General features: G+C 46.2%; 1 protein-coding gene across 1 annotated transcript in view; it reads left to right on the top strand.

Annotated features, from left to right (window-relative positions):
* Window positions 1–22,178, top strand: part of PTDSS1 (phosphatidylserine synthase 1) — a 62,817-nt gene that overhangs the window by 14,912 nt on the left and 25,727 nt on the right. Inside the window, exons 3-6 of the mRNA XM_026495690.4 lie at window positions 8,902–8,946; window positions 11,600–11,724; window positions 15,806–15,964; window positions 20,097–20,248. Of these exons, the coding sequence (XP_026351475.2) occupies window positions 8,902–8,946; window positions 11,600–11,724; window positions 15,806–15,964; window positions 20,097–20,248 (481 nt within the window). The remainder of the gene's footprint in view (window positions 1–8,901; window positions 8,947–11,599; window positions 11,725–15,805; window positions 15,965–20,096; window positions 20,249–22,178) is intronic.

The raw sequence follows: 22,178 nt of genomic DNA on the forward strand, positions 1-22,178 counted from the left end.
TGATTCGATGTCCATGGTATGGCTAGGTCGTGGAATGAAGGGCTATTGACCCTACTCTAGAATTTTCTAGGAAAAGTCCCTGATGTTAAACAGCTTTTTTGGCTATTTGCCAACTTTCTTTTCCCTCCCTCTCCCAACATACAGAAACTCAGAATTCAGAATTTTTAGTTAAGAGGAGAGCTTGTACGTTATAGGGCCCATCCTTTCTTTCAAGGGTCCCACGTTGTAGGACAGCTAAGTGGCCACTTGCTGCATAAAACATTCTATACACACAAACCACCCAAGTCTGTAGGTGGTCCCCCTGAGCTCTGGAACCTGGCCTTTTCCTACAAAGGTGGCATAAAAATACAGCCCAAAGCGAGGAGATGCTGAGCCCCGAAGGCGGGTGAGCAGGTGACAGTTAAAGGGGTGGTGACAGCCACTCTTCCCTTTAGCCATTCTACCATTCCTGTCCTGTGAGAGTCTGCTGCTTACTCCTATGTCATCAGGCAGTGGCCTGACCATTATTGCTCTGTGCCCTTTATTCTTACTTCTTATTATCTAGTCTGTCCCTGTCCGTGCTCAGGGAACTGGTCAGTCCAGAGGTGTCAGGTCTGTTCTGCAAACCCTCAGCTTTTCTTGGCTGCATGTTCACTGTTGTGAGTTCTCAGAGGTAACTTCTTCGTGGCTCTGAAGGTTTCTCTTCTCCCTTTGTTTTTTTCTTTTAAACTTGATTTTTCTGAGTCCAGTGCCATTTTGGAAGTCTGAGGATTCTCAAAGATGAGTCACTCAGTAGCCATGATTTTATGATACTCTAGGCATCCCTTGCGTGAGGCTTTAGCAGGGGCTGGGTTTGGGGCTTCATTAGCAGGTGGTTCTCTGCAGGCACCAAGGGCCCTGAAGTCTGTCTGTTGGGATGAAGCCTAGTGGACATAACATTTTGGGTGCTTTCTGCTGGTTTTTCTTCTGTTCGCTAAGGAAGTCCTCTAATCTTCAAAGTCCACTTAACCCATTCAGCCTCTCATTGTGGGACTGTATTGTTTTCCTTCTGGGAAGATAAAAGTTAAGTTAGTTTTATGCTTTTCTTATCCTGGCTCGTGGACTTTGTGATACAGACAAAGTGGGGAGGACCCATAGACCGGTGTGGTTCATTCAGCCTGCTCCGTTTACAGCTGCGAAACCTGAAACGCTCGGCCCTCATTCATCCCTGAGAGGTCACCCAGCCGCTCAATGTCAGCCTGCTGGGAGGGCCTGGGCTCTGGCATCTTCCTTTAATCTGTCTTGCTCTGGTTATTTCTCTTATTAGGTCCATTGTGATGTGTTTTTATCTGTCTTTCTATATATTTTTGTATCCTTTTTCTTCTGTTCCTCTCTATCAATGTCTAGCTTTTCTTTTTTCCCAGGAATGCAGTCTTAGGGTCTTAGTTGGTCTCTACCTCATGGCTTTGGATCCTGCAGAAGTTGGTTGGTGGTTGTGCCCAGGACCCTCCATCACCCAGATGTCATCTGTGACCAGAGGGCCTAGCAGATCCCCTGGAGCCTTCCTCCCCTCTCTTTTATCTCGTCTCTTCCTGCCACATCCTCCCTCTGCCATCTCTGTGTCTGCCTGCTCACACACCACTCCCCTGTAGACAGAACATGCCCAAAAGAAGGTTTTTAGATCATACAGAAAAGGACAATAGCAGTTCAGTATTCAATGTAGAGAAAGATTAGGACGTTAGGGCAGCACCTAGTTAGAGGGATTCTCTTGAAGCATTGTGTGCAGAGCAAACACATTGTGTCTGCCTTGTTTTCTAAAGATCCCTTTGTCCACACTTTACATGTGATCAGTAAAACTCTAAGTTTTCCACAGTAAAGAATGTTATTATCGAATATTTTAAAAGTAGGGGTGGCTTTAGACGGTACCAGTGTGGGTGATGGGGGAGCTGGCCAGGCCCCTGGGGAAGGGTGCTCCCAAGCTATGTGGCTGTCCCCTCCCAGGCCTTCCCAGGGGCCCCGCGGCTGGGTGGCTGCTTCTCTGAGCAGAGTGTACATGTCTCTTCTTGCTTCAGTCTTGTCACCTTATTCTCTGTTCTCCCCCACCCTTGGCACATATTCTCAAGTTAAGTAATGAAAATGGATGGAAGAAACAGAGCCCAACATTAGCCTTCTCCTTGAAAGGCAGTTTTGGGGGAGTGCCTGCAGTGGATGGCATTCCCAGAATGGCTCTGTTTTGGCAACTTCGAACGCGTTTATCCTTGACCTAGCAAAGGCTGCCCTGCGTGTTTGAGTTTATGCCTAAATTCGATCGTGTCCATATGTCTCGTCTGGGTGAGCTCATCTATGCTATGTGATAGAATCCGCTAACTCCTTCAGGAAGGGGGGGGGCATGATGCTTTTCGTAGAGTCTAAATAACCAAGGAAGCCCTTAACATTCTCCATAGGGTTTTATAACAGTCAGGATGCTTTTGGCCACAAGTAAGAGGAAACCCATTTCAAAATGGCTTGAAGCATAAAGGGAACGTTTACTGTCCCGCATGTCAGGAAGTTCTGAGCTAGTGGTTCCCGGGCTGGCTAATTCAGCCGCTCGGTGACGTGTGAAGACCCAGCTCTTTACCTTTTTCTCCCTGCCCCGTCCTCAGCCTGTGGGTGCTGTGCTCGGCTGCCCTGAGGATCCCATGAGAGCTGTTGCAGTGCTGGACAGACGGTCTCGGGCAGTGTCCAGAGGGGGGGGGGGGCACTTCTTCTGTCTGTCTTTTTAAGGGTGAAGAAACCTTTTTTAGAAACCCTCCAGCACACTTGTCCTCACTTCTCTTTGACTAGGATTGGGCCCTGTGCCTCTTCTCCATCCAGACCTGAGGACAGGAATTTATAGTGCCCAAAGGAGTAGGCACATGGTAGATCTTCACTGACGAAAAGAATAAAAGAGAAAAAGGATTGCTTCCTTTGGCTTAGATTTTACCACTGAGTTATCTGGGAGAGGAGTGGACACTCAAACAGAATTTCATCCCCAGGGTGAGTGACTGGGGTAGGTTCTAGAATTCCTTCTTTCAGACCTGTGAGGGAGATGTGGTGCGAGAGACCCTGGGGTGAGGCCAGGGAAGAAGGATCTGATACTTACACTGTGCTTTTTCTTTCCTGCCTTCTTTTCTTTCATTCTCCATCAGTTAGTTCCCTTAAACGTGTTTTTTTTTTAAAGATTTTGTTTATTTGACAGAGAGATAGAAAGAGCACGAGTGGGGGCGGGGCACGCAGAGGGAGAGGGAGAAGCAGGCTCGCAGCTGAGCAAGGAGCCCCACGCAGGGCTCCATCCCAGGGCCTGGGATCATGACCTGAGCTAAAGGCAGATATGTCACCGACTGAGCCACCCAGGCGCCCCTGCCTTAGATTTTTTTTTAAATGCTACCTCCATCTCATTATAGCAACTGGCACTCAAGCAGAAGTGTGATTGTAACTATACTGCTGTATCATTAGGGTGTAATTATAACTATCAGTCTTTCCCTGCGGTGATATTTAGAAACCTATTTGGCTGTGAGATTTCTGTCAACAGGTGACCTTCAGGTGTACTTTTCCAGCTTCTGGGGGCTTCCTTGAACCGTTCCTTCCCCTTCCACCCTGCCCTACCCAAACCGCCTAAGCCTTATCTGTACCCCCAGTGCCTGGCCCACGGGGGCCTCTCAGTAGGTGTATGTGGGATCAGGACAAGAGTCTGCCCGGAAGAAAGTTCCCAGAATCAGCCCTCCCTTTTCCATTCCTGGTCTGCAGGAGGAACGCCATTCAGCACTAATTTAAGGTATTTTGAGGAGAGTGAAATACTAGTATTTCTTGATTTTCCTGAGTTCATCCTTTGCTTTGTCCTTTGGCCTCATTTGACTTCTTGAGCTAAGTTAGTGTTAATCACATCTCCTCGAGATTTGAAGGCGATCCAGAAGATTCACTGTCCCCTAAATTCGAAACAAAATTCTTGTTCTTCCCCCATCCTGTTTCCCGTCCACTACTTTTTCTTTTTCTTTTTTTTTTAAAGATTTTATTTATTTATTCGACAGAGATAGAGACAGCCAGCGAGAGAGGGAACACAGGCAGGGGGAGTGGGAGAGGAAGAAGCAGGCTCACAGTGGAAGAGCCTGATGTGGGGCTCGATCCCACAACGCCGGGATCACACCCTGAGCCGAAGGCAGACGCTTAACCGCTATGCCACCCAGGCGCCCCCCGTCCACTACTTTTTCTTTAAAAAAATTCTTTCTTAGGTTTGAAATTTGCTTAAAGATAGTCTTACCTTTTCTAGGTTTTTCCTAGAGGAATTTAAACTTGCAAATAATAATAATCTTTGCCAATCATACCTCATTAAAGCTGAGAAACAGTGATAATCAAGAGGAGAAGCAGACAGAGAGGGCACAGACCCGTAGCTTTTGAGAGGCCACTGCTTCCCTAAGGCTTGGTCCCTTGAACTTAGTTATTCATGGGAATCATAACAGGCTGCGAGCGAGTCGAGCTGTGATCTTATTTTCATCTTTAATTTTTTTTTTAATTCTTATTTTTGTGTGTGATCTTATGTTCTCACTTCTGAGGTATAGTTTTTGAAGTGGTAGCTCTTCTCATGGCAAAGCCATTCGATTTCTGTTTCCTTTGAAATCAAACTCACTCTTCATAGCTGATTGAAAATTACATGTCCTAGATGGAGGGACTGATAAAGTAAACCGAGCCATGTCTGAGCGTGGCCGTGGAAGAAGACACAACCCGAAACAAAACAGCACTGGTTCTGCGTTGCCGCCTGGAGAAGCCCTTCCCCGTGCCTCCCATGGGATCAAGAAGAGTAGCTCTCACCGGCAGCTGTTATCAAGTCAGACGTAAAGCCTAGAGGAGACTCAAGACCCTGAGATGGGGCGCCCCTAACTTCTGGACTGTAACACTGGGCAGAGGAGGAAAAGGAGCCCTGCCTGGACTTGCCCACTGAGAAAGTAGTCTCCTGGGAAGTGGGATCTGTGGGGAAGGTGCAGAGATAACGTGAATGTTCAGAGGAGACTGTGGGCAGCGTTCACATGCCCGGGCAGATGAGTGCTGCGGGAAGCACGGCTCTAAACCCGGCTGGGGTAGCCAAGTGTGGGTGATCTGGTGAGAATCAGTGTCAGGGTTTATAACAGAGAAAAACACACCAGCCTCATCCTCTGTTTTGTTTTGTTTTTAAAGCAAAATAATACAAATAATATTTTTAGCAGTATTCCCGTCTTTGATGGTAAAGTTGGTAATCTTAGTGAGTAATGCTGCTAGAATGTACTTGAAATACAACATCAAAACATTTAGAGTGCCTTCTCAGAAAGAAGTGGGCAGACATGATGACTGAAATAAAGCCTCAATTGGGTTTTGCAGGTAGCTGCTAAAAGTCTCACCTTACATTCCAGGGCCTAATCTACACCTTTTGTAGCAAAGACACCAACGCTTCCCACCTACGTGGTTCAGGGTAGAGCAACTTGTTCTCTGAAACTCACCACATTAGATTTCTAAAGCCGTTCTCTAATCCATCCAGTACATTTCGATTTGCAAAGATAAAGGACATTTTATTTTATATTTTTTACAGATTTTATTTATTAGAGACAGAGAGAGCACAAGCAGGGGGAGGAGCAGAGAGAGAGGGAGAAGCAGTGTCCCCACTGAGCAGGGAGCCCGATGCGGGGCTCGATCCCAGGACCTTGAGATCATGACCCGAGCCAAGGGCAGACGCCACCCAGGCACCCCTAAAGGACATTTTAAAAAACTATTTTTTTCAGAAACGTTGTGATGTGATATTAGACGTATAAGTGGGAAATGGGGAGAAAAGAGGAAATGATTCAATAGGGAGAAGTCAAGACAAGACTTAGAACAAACAACAAACTGCACTGTAAGAAGAGGAAAATTCGCACCCAGAGTCTGGAACATGGGCCTGTCACAGGCATCACAGACCGATGGAGAGAGATGCCATGTCCAGTTACGGAAGAGCCGCAAGGCCCCGTCAGCCCCAGATTCCTCCACCACCCTATCCTCTTACTGATGCTGGACACACTGCACAGGGTGAGGAGAGAGGGCTGAGTTCTGTTTCAGAAGGCTGCTCTTCAAGTCATTATGGACTGAAGACGACTCTGGGGGCCCTTCTGTTACTGATATGAGGGACCTTACTTCAGCTTTGCATCCTGCCCCTTGTCCTTCCTGACCTTGCTTACCAGTTCCGCACAGCAGCACCTCTGAACACCACTCATTAGCTTGCTCCTCTCCCCTCGTTCTCCTGACCCTGAGACAGTCCTGGTTGAAACCCTCAACATCTCCCCACCCACCGCTCCCCCGCCCCTTCCTCCTGAGCCAGCCCAGGCATGGCCGAGTGGATCAGAAAGCACAGAAGTGCTCTCAGACCAGACGTGGAGTCCTGTGGGCCGTGGGACCCCGGGCAAGTACCTGTGCCTGGGTCCTGAGCTGTAAAATGGGTGTAATGATACCCTCTCACCACCCAGCTGTCATGACAACTAGGAGACAATAGGGGATGGGGGTCTCACCCCCCCATCTGCTACGCGCTAAGTGCCCAGCAAAGTACTATTATAATTGTGATTGCTCAACCCACCTTACGTGGTTTTAAGTGTTGATTGGGCATTGCATTGTATTGCAAGCCAAATAATCGTACCGTTTAGAGTTTCACCTTGTGAGAGGAAACCTAGAGAAAGCTGGGGTCCCGTGTTCTGTCTAAAAGGTGAGTGCAGCGGTTTGGATGAAGCGATAACTTGCAAGCCAGGCAGCCACCGTTAACACAGAAGCCATTCGTGGTGATGGATGGCATGAAGAGAGCATTGGGAAGAGGAAATTAAAAGATGACCGTTTTAGCCATCCGTTCTCCAGTGACTTGAAGAAAGTTATCCGTGTTGTTACTGGAAGGTGATCCTGGTTTTTATGCTTCACTGTGCCTTTCTGAGAAAAAAGCGGCGGGTGAGAAAGAAAACAGGTATTCCTTGCTGTCTGAGCCTTCGCTACCAGAACTCAGAAATGGAATGGATTTGGAGACACTTTATTTAAATCCTTCAATCTGAGCTCTCACTCCTTGCCATTCCAAAACTCAGACACCATATTAGTTTGGATAAAGCGGGGCCCGCACAAACCTCACTCACCTTCGGATCTGCCCATCTAAGCTCAGAAAATGACCAGATTTGGATGGCAGGGGCTACCTGCAACTGATTCTCTTAGTAAGAACCTGATCCATCAAAAGAAAGCAGTTAAAATATGTTTCAAAGTCATCTTTTTAAGATGAGGTGGGTGACTGAGGATGAGTTCCAGAATAAAAAATGTAACGTAATGTTTCCTTCAGACAGGATTCCAGGTTGCCAGCCACAGAAGCTGACAACTGATTGAAAAGACTTATTAGGATGTTGGGTGGAGGACTCCGGGGGACGGGGGGGGGGGGGGGTCTAGAATCCTAGGCTGGGTCCCAGGCTAAGCTTCTAGAAACTGGCAGGTCCCCCAAAATTGGTCTAACAAGGAGACCCCAGTGAGCACTGGCTATTGTCTGTCCCACTGTCACCTCTGCAGGGAACTGCCCTGATCACTAGTGCCACCTCCCCCCTACTGTCCATGCTGATCCAGGCGGAGGGAGAGGGAGAGGTGGAGGAGAGCTCTGCATACTTAGGTCTGTGTCACCAGCTTGTGAGATCAAGTCTGGCACAGGTGCAGTTGAAGAACTAAGCCCCAGTTAGGAAGGGGGCTGGGCAGCCAGCTCTGGCATCTTCCCTGGAGATGTGGGATTCTGATGTTGGAAGTCCTCCAGCAGTACGTAGGTAGGCTGTTCCACAGGGCGGGCATCCCCAAATAGGTCGAGTGCCCACGAGAGCAGTGTTCAGTATTCATGAACTGTAACCCTTCCCTTGATGGTCAGTCAGTCTAGTAGATCAAGGCCCGGCTTGCTTGCTTCTACTTCTTTTTTTTTTCCCCCAAAGAAAGAAACAAGAAGAGAAAAGTATTGGTGGATCCCTTGTAGTCAGATAAGTTTCGTCCTGGGAAGCGTGTTTTCATGGTGCAGAAGCTGCATCTGTGTGTCTGATCTGGGTTGCCATGTCAGAGGTATTTTGTTACCACAGTTCATGATCAAAAGCCGCTGCACTAGCACGTTCTGGTGCTCAAAGGATTTATTTTCAATTTCATACCCCACCTCGTGTTCTCAAAGCAGTGTTTCTCTTGTTTAATTTCCAGAGCGCCTGCCCGGCCATGTCTGTCTGTCTGTCTGTCTGTCTCTCTCTCTCTCTCTCTCTCACACACACACACACACACACACCGTGGCTGGGCTCGGAGACCCGGCCATGTCTGTCTGTCTGTCTCTCTCTCTCTCTCTCTCACACACACACACACACACACACACACCCCGTGGCTCGGAGACCCGGCCATGTCTGTCTGTCTGTCTGTCTGTCTCTCTCTCTCTCTCTCTCTCTCTCACACACACACACACACACACACACACACACACACACACCCCGTGGCTCGGAGACCCGGCCATGTCTGTCTGTCTGTCTGTCTGTCTCTCTCTCTCTCTCTCTCTCTCTCTCTCACACACACACACACACACACACACACACACACCCCGTGGCTGGGCTCAGAGACTGCACTTGTTAAAAACGCTTCAGGCTGGCCTGGTAACCGCTCAGTGTTGTAACATTGTTTGCATGGGAAATTAGGGTCTGAGTTCTAAAGACAAAGCTTTGAAAACAAATGTCTGTTGTGGAGACTGGTACCTGTTACCGTTGTGGTGACAGTTGCTACAGTGTGAATAAAACATTTCAACCTACACTTGACCTCAAAATATTTATGTAGAAAAACATTTTGACCGTAGAGAGTTGTTGTTTTTTTTTTTTTTTTTAAATCTCTGTAGAGAGATCAGCACTTTGCTTTTAGTTTTTGTTTGGAACCAGTTTGTTCTAACCTTACATTTTCTATCTGCAGGCCCCTTTACTCGACCTCATCCGGCCTTATGGAGAATGGTTTTTGGTGAGTTATCCATTAGTAGATTTAGAAATATATTGTACTTAAAATCCATTTTCTGTATATCATTATAGCAGTTTTACAGTAAATTTTATAGCCTTTTACCTTTTGGTTTTCCTAATATAAATTTTTATGAAGATTCTTTGACACAAAACAAATATATTGGTGATAACTTTAACTTCTCATATGTGTGAACTGTTCCAACTCCGCTCGCCCCCTGTGTATGATATTGTTTCTTAATGTACCCGGGATCTGACAGAAGGGGTTGTGGCTTGTTTTTCTTGATGCATCTTTCTGTTGCTTTTCATGGGTGCTGTGAGCACGTTTGTCTTGTCAGCATCCAGAAGGGACTGAAAACCCAGCAGTCTCTTGAGTGTTGTGAATAGGAAAGATCCTGGAAAGGGTGAAGTCTTTAAACAGAGAGCCCAGATTTGAAATAAGGGTTAGTGATAAGCATCTCTATAAATATTGGATGTCCTGTTTTTACTTGATTTCGAGTCCACGGATAGTTTCAAATCCCCTGAATGGACTTAAAATGCATCTTTCAAATGTTGGCTCTTGGCTTTGTCTTGCCTAAATACGACAGCAAGCAAATTATTTTAGGTTCATAAAATGTAACGTTATGAAACGGACCCTGTTTTTCTCCTCAGCCTTCAGAGATCATAGGTCAATCCCTTCGAATGGAGTGGCGTCCTTCCTTTTGCAGGAGTTCACTGAGCGCCTTTGTGTGGAGAGCCGCGCTGGCCCCGAGGCCACAGGGGAGGGCCAGACAGACAGGAGGCTCCCCTCGGGAGGGAGGACAGCTCTTGCAAACAATTAAATAAATCAATAATCGAAAAATATCAGATGCCTCCAAGTGTTTTGAAGTTAATTAAAACCATGCGGGCTGATAGTGACCGAGTGACTGCTTTCACGTGCACGTGCAAGGAAGGATGCTTCATGGAAACGTGTGCAGAGTAGGAGCTGGCAAGCATTGGGGTCACCGGAAGCAGGCAAAGGGAAAGGCTACTAAAATGGTCCCTAGCCAGAAAGAGCATGGTGTGTTGCAGGCCAGTGTGGCAGAGCAGAGCAGGCCCTAGGGGAGTAATAAGAGAGAGGCCAGAGTCGGGCAGGGACAGAACCCTACAGGGCTTGTGGGCCAGTAGAGGGCACAGACCGGAAGGGCAGTGGGAAGTCCCAGGAGGATTTTTCACAGAAAAGTGACATGATTCATTTCCATTTGTAAATAGATTGTCCTGTTTGCATCATACTTACATCTCATGGACTTAATGTTGCTGCATGAAATTAGGAGTTATTTTCAGCTGGTTGGCTACATTTGAGTTTTTCCTATTTCAAATGATCCATGATAGGTAATTAGTTTATTTCTTACCTGAGATCTTTTTGGGATCATGGAGCCCTTTGATAATCTGATGAGAACTAACCCTTTCTCAGCACGCGCACGCACACACACACACACACACATTTGTGCATATTACATCTGGGGCTTCATGGACTTTGAAGCTCAACGATGAATTCCAGTTTAAGAAGCCCTGCTCCACACAGGTAGTTTCTGTTGTCTTAAAATAATTATTTTGAAAGGATTATAATAAAAAAGTGTAGTGGGAGGCATGTGAGATGAAAATTTATAAAAGCAGCTGGTAATAAACGTGAGGAAGTCCCTATGCTGACAAAGTATGTGGCTCTGGGGTGCACAACAGGTCAGCCATGCTGTGATCGGGTCCCCTGAGCTCCCTGAGGACAGAGAGAGCTCCTTTTGGAAGGCCTGGAGCTGTGAATGTTCCAGGGGATTTCATTCCAGCCATGGACGTTGTCTCCTCTGGAACAGTTCGTGGGAGATTAGCGCTGAGCCAAGTTCACACGGAGTGCTGTGATCCAAGGTCATTTGTATCACAGTGTCTAGGTGTCCTCCACAAATGTTTTAAGTCTAGCAGTTTCGAGAGAAAGAGAAGTGATAGAGCCACTAGTGGTTGGTTTCCAAATCTTTCTAAAAGGCTTTTGCTCTTTTAAAAGCAGATGATTAACTTTATTTTTAAATGACATGGGGTAATTATTAGGATACGGATTATGGTATGATGCCCAGGAACATAAGGCCCACAAGGGCTGACATGGGGTGTAAGACGTGGATGTGTGTCCCTAGGCCACCTCTCGGCCCTTCACACCTGTCTCTGCTGATGTGGCCCCCGAATGGACTGTTCATACCCGGCTTGCCTACCTCCCTCCACTCTCCACACAGCAGCCAGAGTCTGCTTTGCAAAGCGGTACCCATATCATCCTATTTCCCCATTTAAAGCCTGTCACGTGCTCCTTGTTTCACTTAAGGTAAAATCTGAGATTGTTGCCTCGGACCTCAAGCCCTTGCACTTCAGGGCCACATGCTCCCTTCCCATTTTTGCTGGTGGCCCAGCCGCAGGCTGGCTTCCAATGCCGCGGGCTTACGTGGATGCCTCTTCTCTACCTGAATGTTGCTGGTCCTTCAAGACTCAGCTCGAGCATCATTGTCTCAGTATTACCAACCCCGTCAGTGAGAGTTAGGACTGTGTACCAGACTCGCTCGTCAAAGGAGCTGCCAGGCTGTCACAGGGATCTCGACACACTACCATGCAAGACCAGTGCCTGACGTGTGTTTGCATCTGACCCCCACATTTCTCGTTTCCCTCAGGACTCAGTGTGCTCTACTTCTTGTTCCTGGTATTCCTCCTCTTCCTGAACTTCGATCAGGTTAAATCCATCATGTACTGGCTGGATCCAAATCTTCGATACGCCACAAGGGAAGCAGACGTCATGGTATGTACTTGTCAGTGGTCTCTCAGAGAAATCGGTAGGCTCTTGGGTATAAGAGATAGTCGGCTTCACTTCCTAAATTGTTACTTCTGCGTACTTCCCGTGTAGATAATGTAAAAGTCGGGTCTCTGGGAAGGTGAGGTGTGCGGTTTCCGGAGTGATTACAGTCCAGGGAAATGATACCCCTTCTTGGAGCAAAGGGGGATGGTGGGAAGAGTGTGACAACCTTGGGTGTGAATTCTGCCTCTGTCCCTTGTTAGCTGTAAGACCTTGGGCAATGTACTTGTTAGCTAGCCTGTTCCTTTCTTTGTAAAGTGAAATAATAGTACTTCTTTGGGGAGTTTTATTGTGAACTAAACAAAGTAACCTTATCTCTGAAGCCTCCACATGGTGCCTTGCACACAGCAGGTCCTCGGTGGTGGTGGTGGTGGCCGCTGTAGCAGTGTGACCCTCAACACGTCTGCTCCACACTCTGGACCCGAAGCCATGAGGGGCCGGTGTGAATGATCCAGGCCATTTTGTTCATTATTTTTCTTAACCCACAAAAATAATTTTATTCTTGGGTAAAACTTCTCCCTGCTCCAGCTTTTAGGGAAGAGACTATTTTATACTCTAATGCTGTTTCTTTCCTTTTTTTAAAAATTTTTTTAAATAATACCTTACATTTGGTATAGACTGAAGGAAGAACCTAGTAATGCTCAGAAAAGGAGAGCAGGCATCTGGGCCACAGGCAGGGTCTGGTGTAAGAAACAATACAAGGGGCGCCTGGGTGGCTCAGCCGGTTGAGCGTCTGCCTTTGGCTCAGGTCGTGATCGCAGGGTCTGGGATCGAGCCCCGCATTGGGCTCCCTCCTCTGTGGGGAGTCTGCTTCTCCCTCTCTCTCTCTGCCCCTCCCCCTGCTCGTGTTCTCGCTCACTCTCTCCTTCTTTCTCTCTCAAAATAAATAAATAAAATCTTTAAAAAAGAAAAAAACAATACAGGGGGACTTAATAAAAGATACAAGAAGTGATCATTCTACTGGAGTTGAGACTGGTCAGACCCTTCTTGAATGGTGTTTCAACATTTTAACTTTTATAAAGGCAGAAATAAGAATGCCAAAAATTATTTAAAAGTCTCAGGAAGAAAAGTCTGTCCGGGGGTTTCGTACTTTAGGCAACAGAGTGGCGTGCGGCGCCTTGGCGCTTCTCCTGATGATGATAATGATAGCGGTGGGCATGGTGAGGGTGGGGCAGCTACTGACTGTGGGTTGTCTGTTCTGCCAGCACTTACATAAATTCTATATAAGCTTCACACATGCATACACATGCATTAATAGCCCTCATTTTATCAAGGAGGAAATGGAAATTTAAAATGGATAAGTATCTCATTCAAAGCACAAAGCTGGTAAGATCCCTCTGACTTTGGGACCTATCCTTTTCCTTTGGACTCTGCCTTAAGTACATAGTTATAATAATGGCAGTGCTTTGACACTCACAGGAGCCTTATGAAACAGATTGGGAGAAAGGTATTCCAGGTATGCTATCCCACCCCCCCCCCCCATTTTCTTGGGGTTTTGAGCAAAAGGGGTTATATCACAAAGTAAAATGACCTGCAGAATGAATAGGACTTGGATTTGGTTAAGTGTTGGGCAAGCGAGGAAGAGGGTGGAGCCACCAGGATCAGCCCTGCAGCCGTTTGGGAGGTGGCCACAATTTGTCTTCACCTCCTGTGCACTCATGCACACACCTTCCCCTCCTTAGCCCCCTGGCTCGGAGATGCCCTCATTTAATGCCTCCTCTCCCTGCTGCCCAGAGTTGTGTCTGCACCCAGCTCCCTAGCAGCATTAAACTGCAGTGTCCCGTGTCCCTCCTATGGCCAGGACCTTGAGATCTTCCTGATGTGATCATTGGCGAGTCTGTGCATTAATAATTATAACGCTAAGAGTTACACTTGGCTCTTTATGACTGTCGAAGAGACTTTGCATGCATTGAAGCCCAGAAATATTCTCAGGGAGGATCAAGGGCCCCCAGAGTTAGCCCACAATGACTTGAAGAGCAGCCTTCTGAAAACAGAATTCAGCCCTCTCTCCTCACCCTGTGCAGTGTGTCCAGCGTCAATAAGAGGATAGGGTGGTCAAGGAATCTGGGGCTGACGGGGCCTTGCGGCTCTTCCATAACCAGACATGGCATCTCTCTCCATTGGTCTTTGATGTCTGTGACAGGCCCATGTTCCAGACTCTGGGTGAGAATTTTCCTCTTTCTATAGAGCAGTTTGTTGTTTGTTCTAAGTCTTGTCTTGACTTCTCTCTATTCTCTTTTCTTATTCTCTTTTTAGAATATTCTCTTTTCTCCCCATTTCCCACTTACACAGCATAATTCACATCACAATGTTTCTGAAAAAATAACAGTTTTTTAAAATGTCCTTTCAGCTTTGCAAATCAAAATGTACTGGGTGGATCTGAGAAAGGCTTCAGAAATCTGATGGTAGTGGGTTTTGGAAGAGACAGAGGAGTTCCAACTTGCTCTTTTGCTCCCTTAGCAGGCGTCATTTCTAGAATTTGAAAATATTAATATTTACAGGAATTCTTTCAACTGGCTGATAATAGGTGGTTGTTTTCCAAATCTTACTCCATCCTATCAGATTAATTTTGGGAAGACAGAATGTCACGTGTGGAGGTCCCTGAGAAATGTTACGTTGTCATATGATGATTACTTTCCTAATAAATACAGAAATATAAGGATGTTGATTTAAAATTTCCTTGAAATATGTCATATTAAAAACAAAAAGATATTAGAAACAAAACCAAAAGTCTTAAAAGCTTTGCCATTTTTATTATTTATTTATGTATTCATTTGAGAGAGAGAGAGAGAGAGAGAGAAAGCACAAGCAAGGGGCAGTAGCAGAGGGAGAGGCAGGCTCCCTGCTGAGCAAGGAGCCCAATGTGGGGCTCAATCCCAGGACCCTGGGATCATGACCTGAGCCAAAGGCAGACACTTAACTGAGCCACCCAGATGCCCAGCTTTGTCATTTTTAAATACTTAAATTATGTAGCCTGTGATAACATTTGGAGGTGGGGAGGTTTATTCTGTTTCCTTTAATTTCTGAAATTGGATGCTTCAGCTTTTCCTCTTTTCTGACATAAATATTTAAGGCTTTAGGTTTTCCTCTGAGTTCGTAGCTTCATCTCATCGTTCTGATACATAGTATTTTTTTTTAAAGATTTTATTTATTTATTTGACAGAGAGAGAGACAGCCAGCGAGAGAGGGAACACAAGCAGGGGGAGTGGGAGAGGAAGAAGCAGGCTTCCAGCAGAGGAGCCTGATGTGGGGCTCGATCTCAGGACCCTGGGATCACGCCCTGAGCCGAAGGCAGACGCTTAACGACTGCGCCACCCAGGCACCCCTGATACATAGTATTTTTATTACCATTTAGTACTGAATATATTTTATATTTCTTTTTTTTTTTTTTTTTTAAGATTTTATTTATTTATTTGACAAGAGAGACAGAGAGGGACACAAACAGGGGGAGCTGGAGAGGGAGAAGTAGGCTTCCCTCTGAGCAGGGAGTGCAACTCAGGGCTCAATGCCGGGACTCTGAGATCATAACCTGAGCCAAAGGCAGATGCTTAACGACTGAGCCACCCAAGCGCCCCTGTATTTTGCATTTCTATTCTGATTCCTTATTTACGCTGTGATATTTAGATGTGTTCTTAAATTTCCAAACCTTTTGGGATTCTACTTACTCTTTATTATTTGGGATTCTACTTATGTTCTTACCACTGGCTTTAACATAGTTGCCCTACGGTCAGGTGACATGGGCTGTGTGATTCCACTTCTTTAAGACAGGCTAATAAGCCTTTGTAAAATTATTTTGCTTCCCATTTTAGTCAGACTTCTGCAATCAGAGCAAAGCAGTTCTGATTCATAAACTTAAATATTTGTCCATTTTTCCTAAAGGGTGTTCAGTTATTAAAGCTTTTGGGGGTAGGGGGGCAGGACAGGTTTGACCAAGGTTATATTAGTTCTTTTCATTTATTGTCAGGATCCTGGAAGAAAGTTGATTTTGAGAGTGTCCATTAATTATTTCCCTTTTTATTTTGAATAGGAATATGCTGTCAACTGCCACGTAATCACCTGGGAGAGGATTATCAGCCATTTTGATATATTTGCGTTTGGTCACTTCTGGGGCTGGGCCATGAAGGCCTTGTTGATCCGTAGTTATGGTCTCTGCTGGACAATCAGTATTACCTGGGAGCTAACCGAGGTAAGAAGGGGCTGTGATCAGTTAGTTTACATGTAGGAGGAAGGTAGTCTGTCCATTCACAGGCAGTTAATCCATTCTTTGCCTCTGTGGTGCAAGCTGTGTTTAAACTACCCCTTAGGAATATTTTATGTCTTTGGTGGGAGGCGGGGCGCAAATTCCTTATTAACTTAAAATGTGTCTCTTGTCTCACAAGTCTTAAAGAGAAACAAATGAAATGAAGCAAAAAGAATGAAGTAAAATCCCCAGTGAGACAAATACAAGGTAATGAGGAGATGTGTTTAGAAGTAAGTAGGTAGGTTACCCACCAGCTAGTTGCCAGTCTGAGATAAATAGAACCGTGGTGTTTCGGAATTATAGGAGCCTCAAGGGTATTTTGTAGCTGAAAAATGGATTCCCGATAGCTCTAATACCTCATAGTCAAGTTTGTCTCATTAAATGAATGAAAGAGATAGTCTTTTTTTTTTTTTTTAAGATTTTTATTTATTTGTTTGACATAGAGAGCACAAGCAGGAGGAGAGGCAGGCAGAGGGAGAGGGAGAAGCAGGCTCCCCGCTGAGCAGGGAGCCTGATGCAGGACTTGATCCCAGAACCCCGAGATCATGACCTGAGTCAAACCAGGTGTTTAACTGACTGAGCCACCTGGGTGCTCCTGAAAGAGAGATAGTCTTGAAAAATTATTAGGAAAATGAAATTTGGGGGACTTACTCATTTATCATTCAGTTATGATATATTTTTTTTAAAGATTTTATTTATTTATTTGACAAGATATAGACAGCCAGCGAGAGAGGAAACACAAGCAGGGGGAGTAGGAGAGGAAGAAGCAGGCTCATAGCGGAGGAGCCTGATGTAGGGCTCGATCCCATAACTCCGGGATCACGCCCTGAGCCGAAGGCAGACGCTTAACGACTGCGCCACCCAGGCGCCCCCAGTTATGATATTAATCACTCCCAGGGAACAAAATTTGGCCACGTGTACAGTATATTTCTTTTCTTTTCTTTTTTCTTTTTTTAAAGATTTTATTTATTTATTTGACAGAGGGGCAGCGAGAGAGGGAACACAAGCAGTGGGAGTGGGAGAGGGAGAAGCAGGCTTCCCGCTGAGCAGGATGCGATGCGAGGCTCTATCCCAGAACTGGGATCGTGACCTGAGCTGAAAGCAGACGCTTAACAACTGAGCCATCCAGGTGCCCCAGGTGTACAGTATATTTCTTGATGCCAACTGTTGTCTTGACCCTAAGTTAGGGAAGCGTGCCAGTCACATCTAGCTTCTGTTAATGTGCCTCTTACAGCCTCCGAGGCTGGGAGTCTGAGTTCAAGGCATTGGCAGGATTGGTGTCCTTTGACGGCTGTGAGGGAAATCTGGTGCAGGCCTCTCAGCTTCTTATGGCTTGCTGGCCATCTTTGGTGTTTCGTGGCTTGTTAGATGCATCACCCCAATCTCTGCCTCCACCTTCGAGTGGGGTTTTCCCTGCATGCATTCACGTGGCATTCTTTTTGTAAGGACACCAGTCACACCGGATTAGAGGCCCACCCTATTTCGAGATGACCTCATCTGTACTAATGACACCTGCAGCAACTCTCTTTCCGTGTCATGAGGTATTGGAGGTTAGGGGTTCAACGTGTGGATTTTGAGGGGAACACAATTCAACCCACAGCAGTACCCAACACTGTAAATGTATTGTCCTAAGTCCTCACCATAAACCGAAAAGGCTGTGTACATCCCCAGCGGACAGATGAAGGAACCAGAGCCTTGCTTCATGAGGTGAGCCAGATCGCACTCCAGCTGTGCTTGGTTCCAGGGGTGCAGCGCACACTCCTGCTCTCCCAGCACGTTCCCCTTGGAATTCCAGGCATCTTCCTAACCTCGCTGCTGTGGGACCGTGGCCAGGCCCTGGGCCTTTCTCCGCCCGCCTGCTTCTCTCCCCTCACACTACACATGGCTCCGTGCCTGCTTCCCTGCTCCTCAGCATCCTCTCGCCTCCTGTAAGCAGCGTGGCTCCGTCCAAGTCTTTCACGCCGCTGCTCCATGTGTATCTAACCTCCTGTCCTCTCCTGGCTGAACCACTCACCTCCTCCCTTCACCGTCTCTTCCCAAAGGAATCATTTTCACTTCTCGGTCAGGTTACATTCTTCTCCAACTGAAAACTCTTTAATGTGTGTCCATTGCTCTTATGACAAAATCCAAACCTCCAGACCAGCCTCCAAGAGGCCCGATATTAACCGGCCACAGCCCACCTCCCCTACCTGCTTGAGACCCTCCCCACCTGCGGTGTGCACTCTAGCCATCTTTGCCTTCGTGTCCAAGATTCCATGTCTTTTCCTGTCCCAGAGCCCACCTGCAGACTCTTCGCTCCTTTCCCTGCTCCCTGCCCTGGCTGTGCTGCATGTTTGTACGCCTGGAAATGGAGTACCTGGCCCTTCTCCTTTGAAACTCTCATCACAGTTTAGATGCTTACAGTGTCTCTTTGCTGCCAAGGGTTAGGCCTCGAGAGGGCAGGGCCCCTCTCTGTGTAGTCCCGGATACTGTGCCTTGCAAGTGGCACGTGCTTCCCAGATTCCTAGTGAGCGAATGAGTGAATCCAGCCCTGTCTAGCTCCTCCCGCTCAGGTCTGGACAGACGAGGGGACCAGGGCCCAGCACCTTGCTTCGTGAGGTGAGCCCGGATTGGGTTCCAGATGTGCTCTGCTGTGGATGGGCAGCCCTCGTTCCTGCTGTTTGACGTGTCCCCCTTCCTGAGTTCCAGGCGTTCATCTGGATGGCCCGTCTCACCCCCGGTATCTGGTACTGTCCAGGAAAGCTCTGGAGGCCGAAACCCGTCCTCCACATCCCACTGCTCTGCATAGTGTCGTGTCAGCAAATACGTGTCATTGACTCTGTTGACGTGTCTCTCTTCCCTGTCTAAAGGCCACAGTTAGTGCCCCATCTCATGGCTGGGAACCTGGGGATACACTTCAGGGGCTGTGCGTGGCTCGCCTCGGAGAGGAAGGCAGCCACCTGCCTTCGCCCATGGGGCAGCTGTGCTCTGTCTCCTCGGCGGCCGGCACGCTAAGCAGGCAAACTCCTCGGATATTTGCATTATTTTGCAGTTTCTGAAATGCTTTCATGAACAGTTGTATTTCATAGTATTGATTACATTACTTCAGAGGTTTGCAGTTACGGGGTGGCCTCTTTCCAGAGAACTCCCAGGCACTGTCTTTGTCATTTCAGACCTTCTTAAAATGGGCCTGTACGCAGCAGGGCACGCTGTTCTGGACACAGCTGACCCACTGTTTTGGACAAAACTATTTCCATAGGAGATTTCTGTCCCCTTTCCTCCCTTCATCCACAGAATGTCCTCTGTCTTCATCCCCGTCTCGTGAAACCTGTCATTCCTGTCCTTACCAGTCCCAGTCCAGTATGTCGTGCTCCAGTTGCCATCTGTCAGCACGAATCTCTCTTTTGTCCCACCGTGCTCCGTTTTTGTCCCCATGGAAACATTTGCCACAGCCTACCTGATTTTGTGGTTCTGGATAAACGTCTGACTCCTGCCCTTGAGATCAAAAACCTTGACTGTTTTGCCTCAACCGCTTATACATCATAAGCACTTAATAAGATGATTGCAGATTGGTTATCGAAAGGTTTCCTGGTTTCCTAAAACATGTCATCAAAACCTAACCTTTCTACTTTTGCAGTTTCCTTGCTGTTTTACCTAAATATCTATGGAATATTTCTAAAATGCGCAGCTTGAACTCTCAAGCTGCTAATTTTAGGACTATGCCAGCTCTCTGTTGGCAGGTACGAAGACTTTTCTCCTTCTCCCCTTCTAGATCCGTGTCTTGTTACCTTTAGCCAAGGTCGTTCATCCTTAGTATTTTTCAGGAGCGGTTATCATTTCTTTAAAGCCCTATGTTAAAAACAACAACAACAACAACTGTTTGGATTCATAATATTTGTAAATCGTCCACAGCATAAAAAGCAAACCTGATTACAGACCTTGTTTTTATTTATTCTGTTCATACATTAGGAGAACCTGACACGTCAACAACTCTTCCTTTTTTTTTTTCGTCAACAACTCTTCCTAACAATATATTATTCCAAGGAAATCCATCTTTCTGTGGCGTTGTTTTTAAAACCATGGTCTCTTGTTTCCTCAGCTTTTCTTCATGCACCTGCTGCCCAATTTCGCCGAGTGCTGGTGGGATCAGGTCATCTTGGACATCCTGCTGTGCAATGGCGGCGGCATCTGGCTGGGCATGGTCGTTTGCCGCTTCCTGGAGATGAGGACCTACCACTGGGCCAGCTTCAAGTGAGTGGCCCTCTTCCTGCACATGAGTCACCGTGTTTCACAGTGCGTCCTTCACTGTGTTAGTAGCGTGCAACTTTGGTGTGGTCTTAGAGGATGAGAAGTAAATTACATGGTAGTAATTGAAACTCACGAGCGATTATAGACCTAATTTCAGGCATTCCTCCAGAAAATGCTAAATCATTTGTGATTTTCTCACATCCATTTTATTTTTATGCTTATGCCTCAGTCTACATTCACCCTGCCGTCACTGGATTAGGTAGTCCCCTCTTCCCTGGTTACCCCCTCCAAGCAATCTTTTTAGGGATGTCAGATACATCATGTCATTCTCTTGTGATGGCTTCTCGTGGTCTTTAGGACAAAGTGCACAGAGGGGGCTGGGCAGGTCCGCTCCTTTCCTCCACACCCTCTGGGGCACCCAAGGCTTTGAGCCCATGCCACGTGCTCCTCTGCACCTGGGTTTGACCCGTGTCCCCAGGGTGACAGGTCCTCTCCTTTCCTGCCTCAGCTCCCTTGATACCTTTCCAGGTAGTTATCTCTGACTCTCTGATTCAAGTCACACATCCCTCCTCTATGCCACCATGGGGGACAGCGCCCACCTCCATCATTCCTCATCGTGCTCTCCTAAACTCACTCACTCCTCAGTTTGACGGTCACAGGAACTGTGCCATTGGCCGGGAGGGAAAGAACAGCAGTAATGATCATGAAAGTAGTTGTTTTTATTGTGTTTACACCTTCATTTATTTATCAAACAAAACAGGAGCATTTTCCCACATCATTAAATAGTCTCCTAGACCATGATTTTAAGGGCTTCTTCATATCCCAACATATAAATAAATCATGAGGTATTTAACCAGTTCCCTTTTGTGGTCATTTAGTTGTTTCGAAGTTTTCAGTTTTATGAAGAAAGCTAGAGTGAACATTCTTTACACATAATCTTTGTGTAAATTTTTTTCTGTAAATGAATTTATTTACACCCATTTATATTTTCACCCATGTTCGCTAATGTATGTATGTGTCCATTTCACTGTTCCTTTGAATTTTACCCTTAATCCTTTTTCAGTGTTATCACACATAGAATCGTGTGATACTGAATTTCTCGGCCATGTCTGTTAGGTTTTCCCTCTTTTTATTAGTGCTTTTGATAGGTTAAGGGTATTAACACTCTCATAAATGTGACTTTATTTTCCATTTTGTCATCCAGCTTTAATTTTCTTCATGGTAGGTACTCTATTTAAACTTCAAAAGATTTTAGTCTTTTTGTTTAGGTAAATGTTGACCTGTATTTTCTCCCAGTTCTTAATGGTTTGGTTTTTTATTATGAGTAACTTATTTAATCTTTCTCAAACTTAATTTGGTATATGGTGTGAAGGAGGGATTTCACAGTGTTTTTGCAATTGAGTCAACCGTGTTCCCCATTCCTTTTTAAGTAATCCTTTCTTTGGGTACTGGCTTGAAAGCATACTTTTTAATATAGTTAAGACCGTATATTACGGAACAAAAACTGTAGCTGTGAGAGATGTTGTAAGCAAGCTTGATAAGCAGTATCTCCTTTGAGCCTGACCTCAATCCTAGGGATTGACACTACTTTTTTCTTCCTTCTAGGGATGGTGACAGTGAGAACTAGGTTTAGTACTTTGTCTAAGGACACACAGGTAGCAAGCGCCTGAGTGTGAATTTATGTCAGGCTGCCTGGCTCTTTACACATTGCCGTAACGCTTCCCCATTTTCATACACTTATGCTTTAGTTTCAACTTGAGAGTCATTTTGTCAACTTACCAAAACACAAGCCCGACTAATAAGCAGAAATGCCACTGGTATATTTTTTATGTTAACGTCAAATATATAAATGAACATAAAGTTGAATTAACCTCTTTACAGACAATCCTGACTTACAGTGATGGTTTGACTCCATGATTTTTTGGCTTAACAA

The sequence above is a fragment of the Ursus arctos genome, unplaced genomic scaffold (genome assembly GCF_023065955.2).
Source record: "Ursus arctos isolate Adak ecotype North America unplaced genomic scaffold, UrsArc2.0 scaffold_6, whole genome shotgun sequence".
NCBI classification, from domain to species: domain Eukaryota; kingdom Metazoa; phylum Chordata; class Mammalia; order Carnivora; family Ursidae; genus Ursus; species Ursus arctos.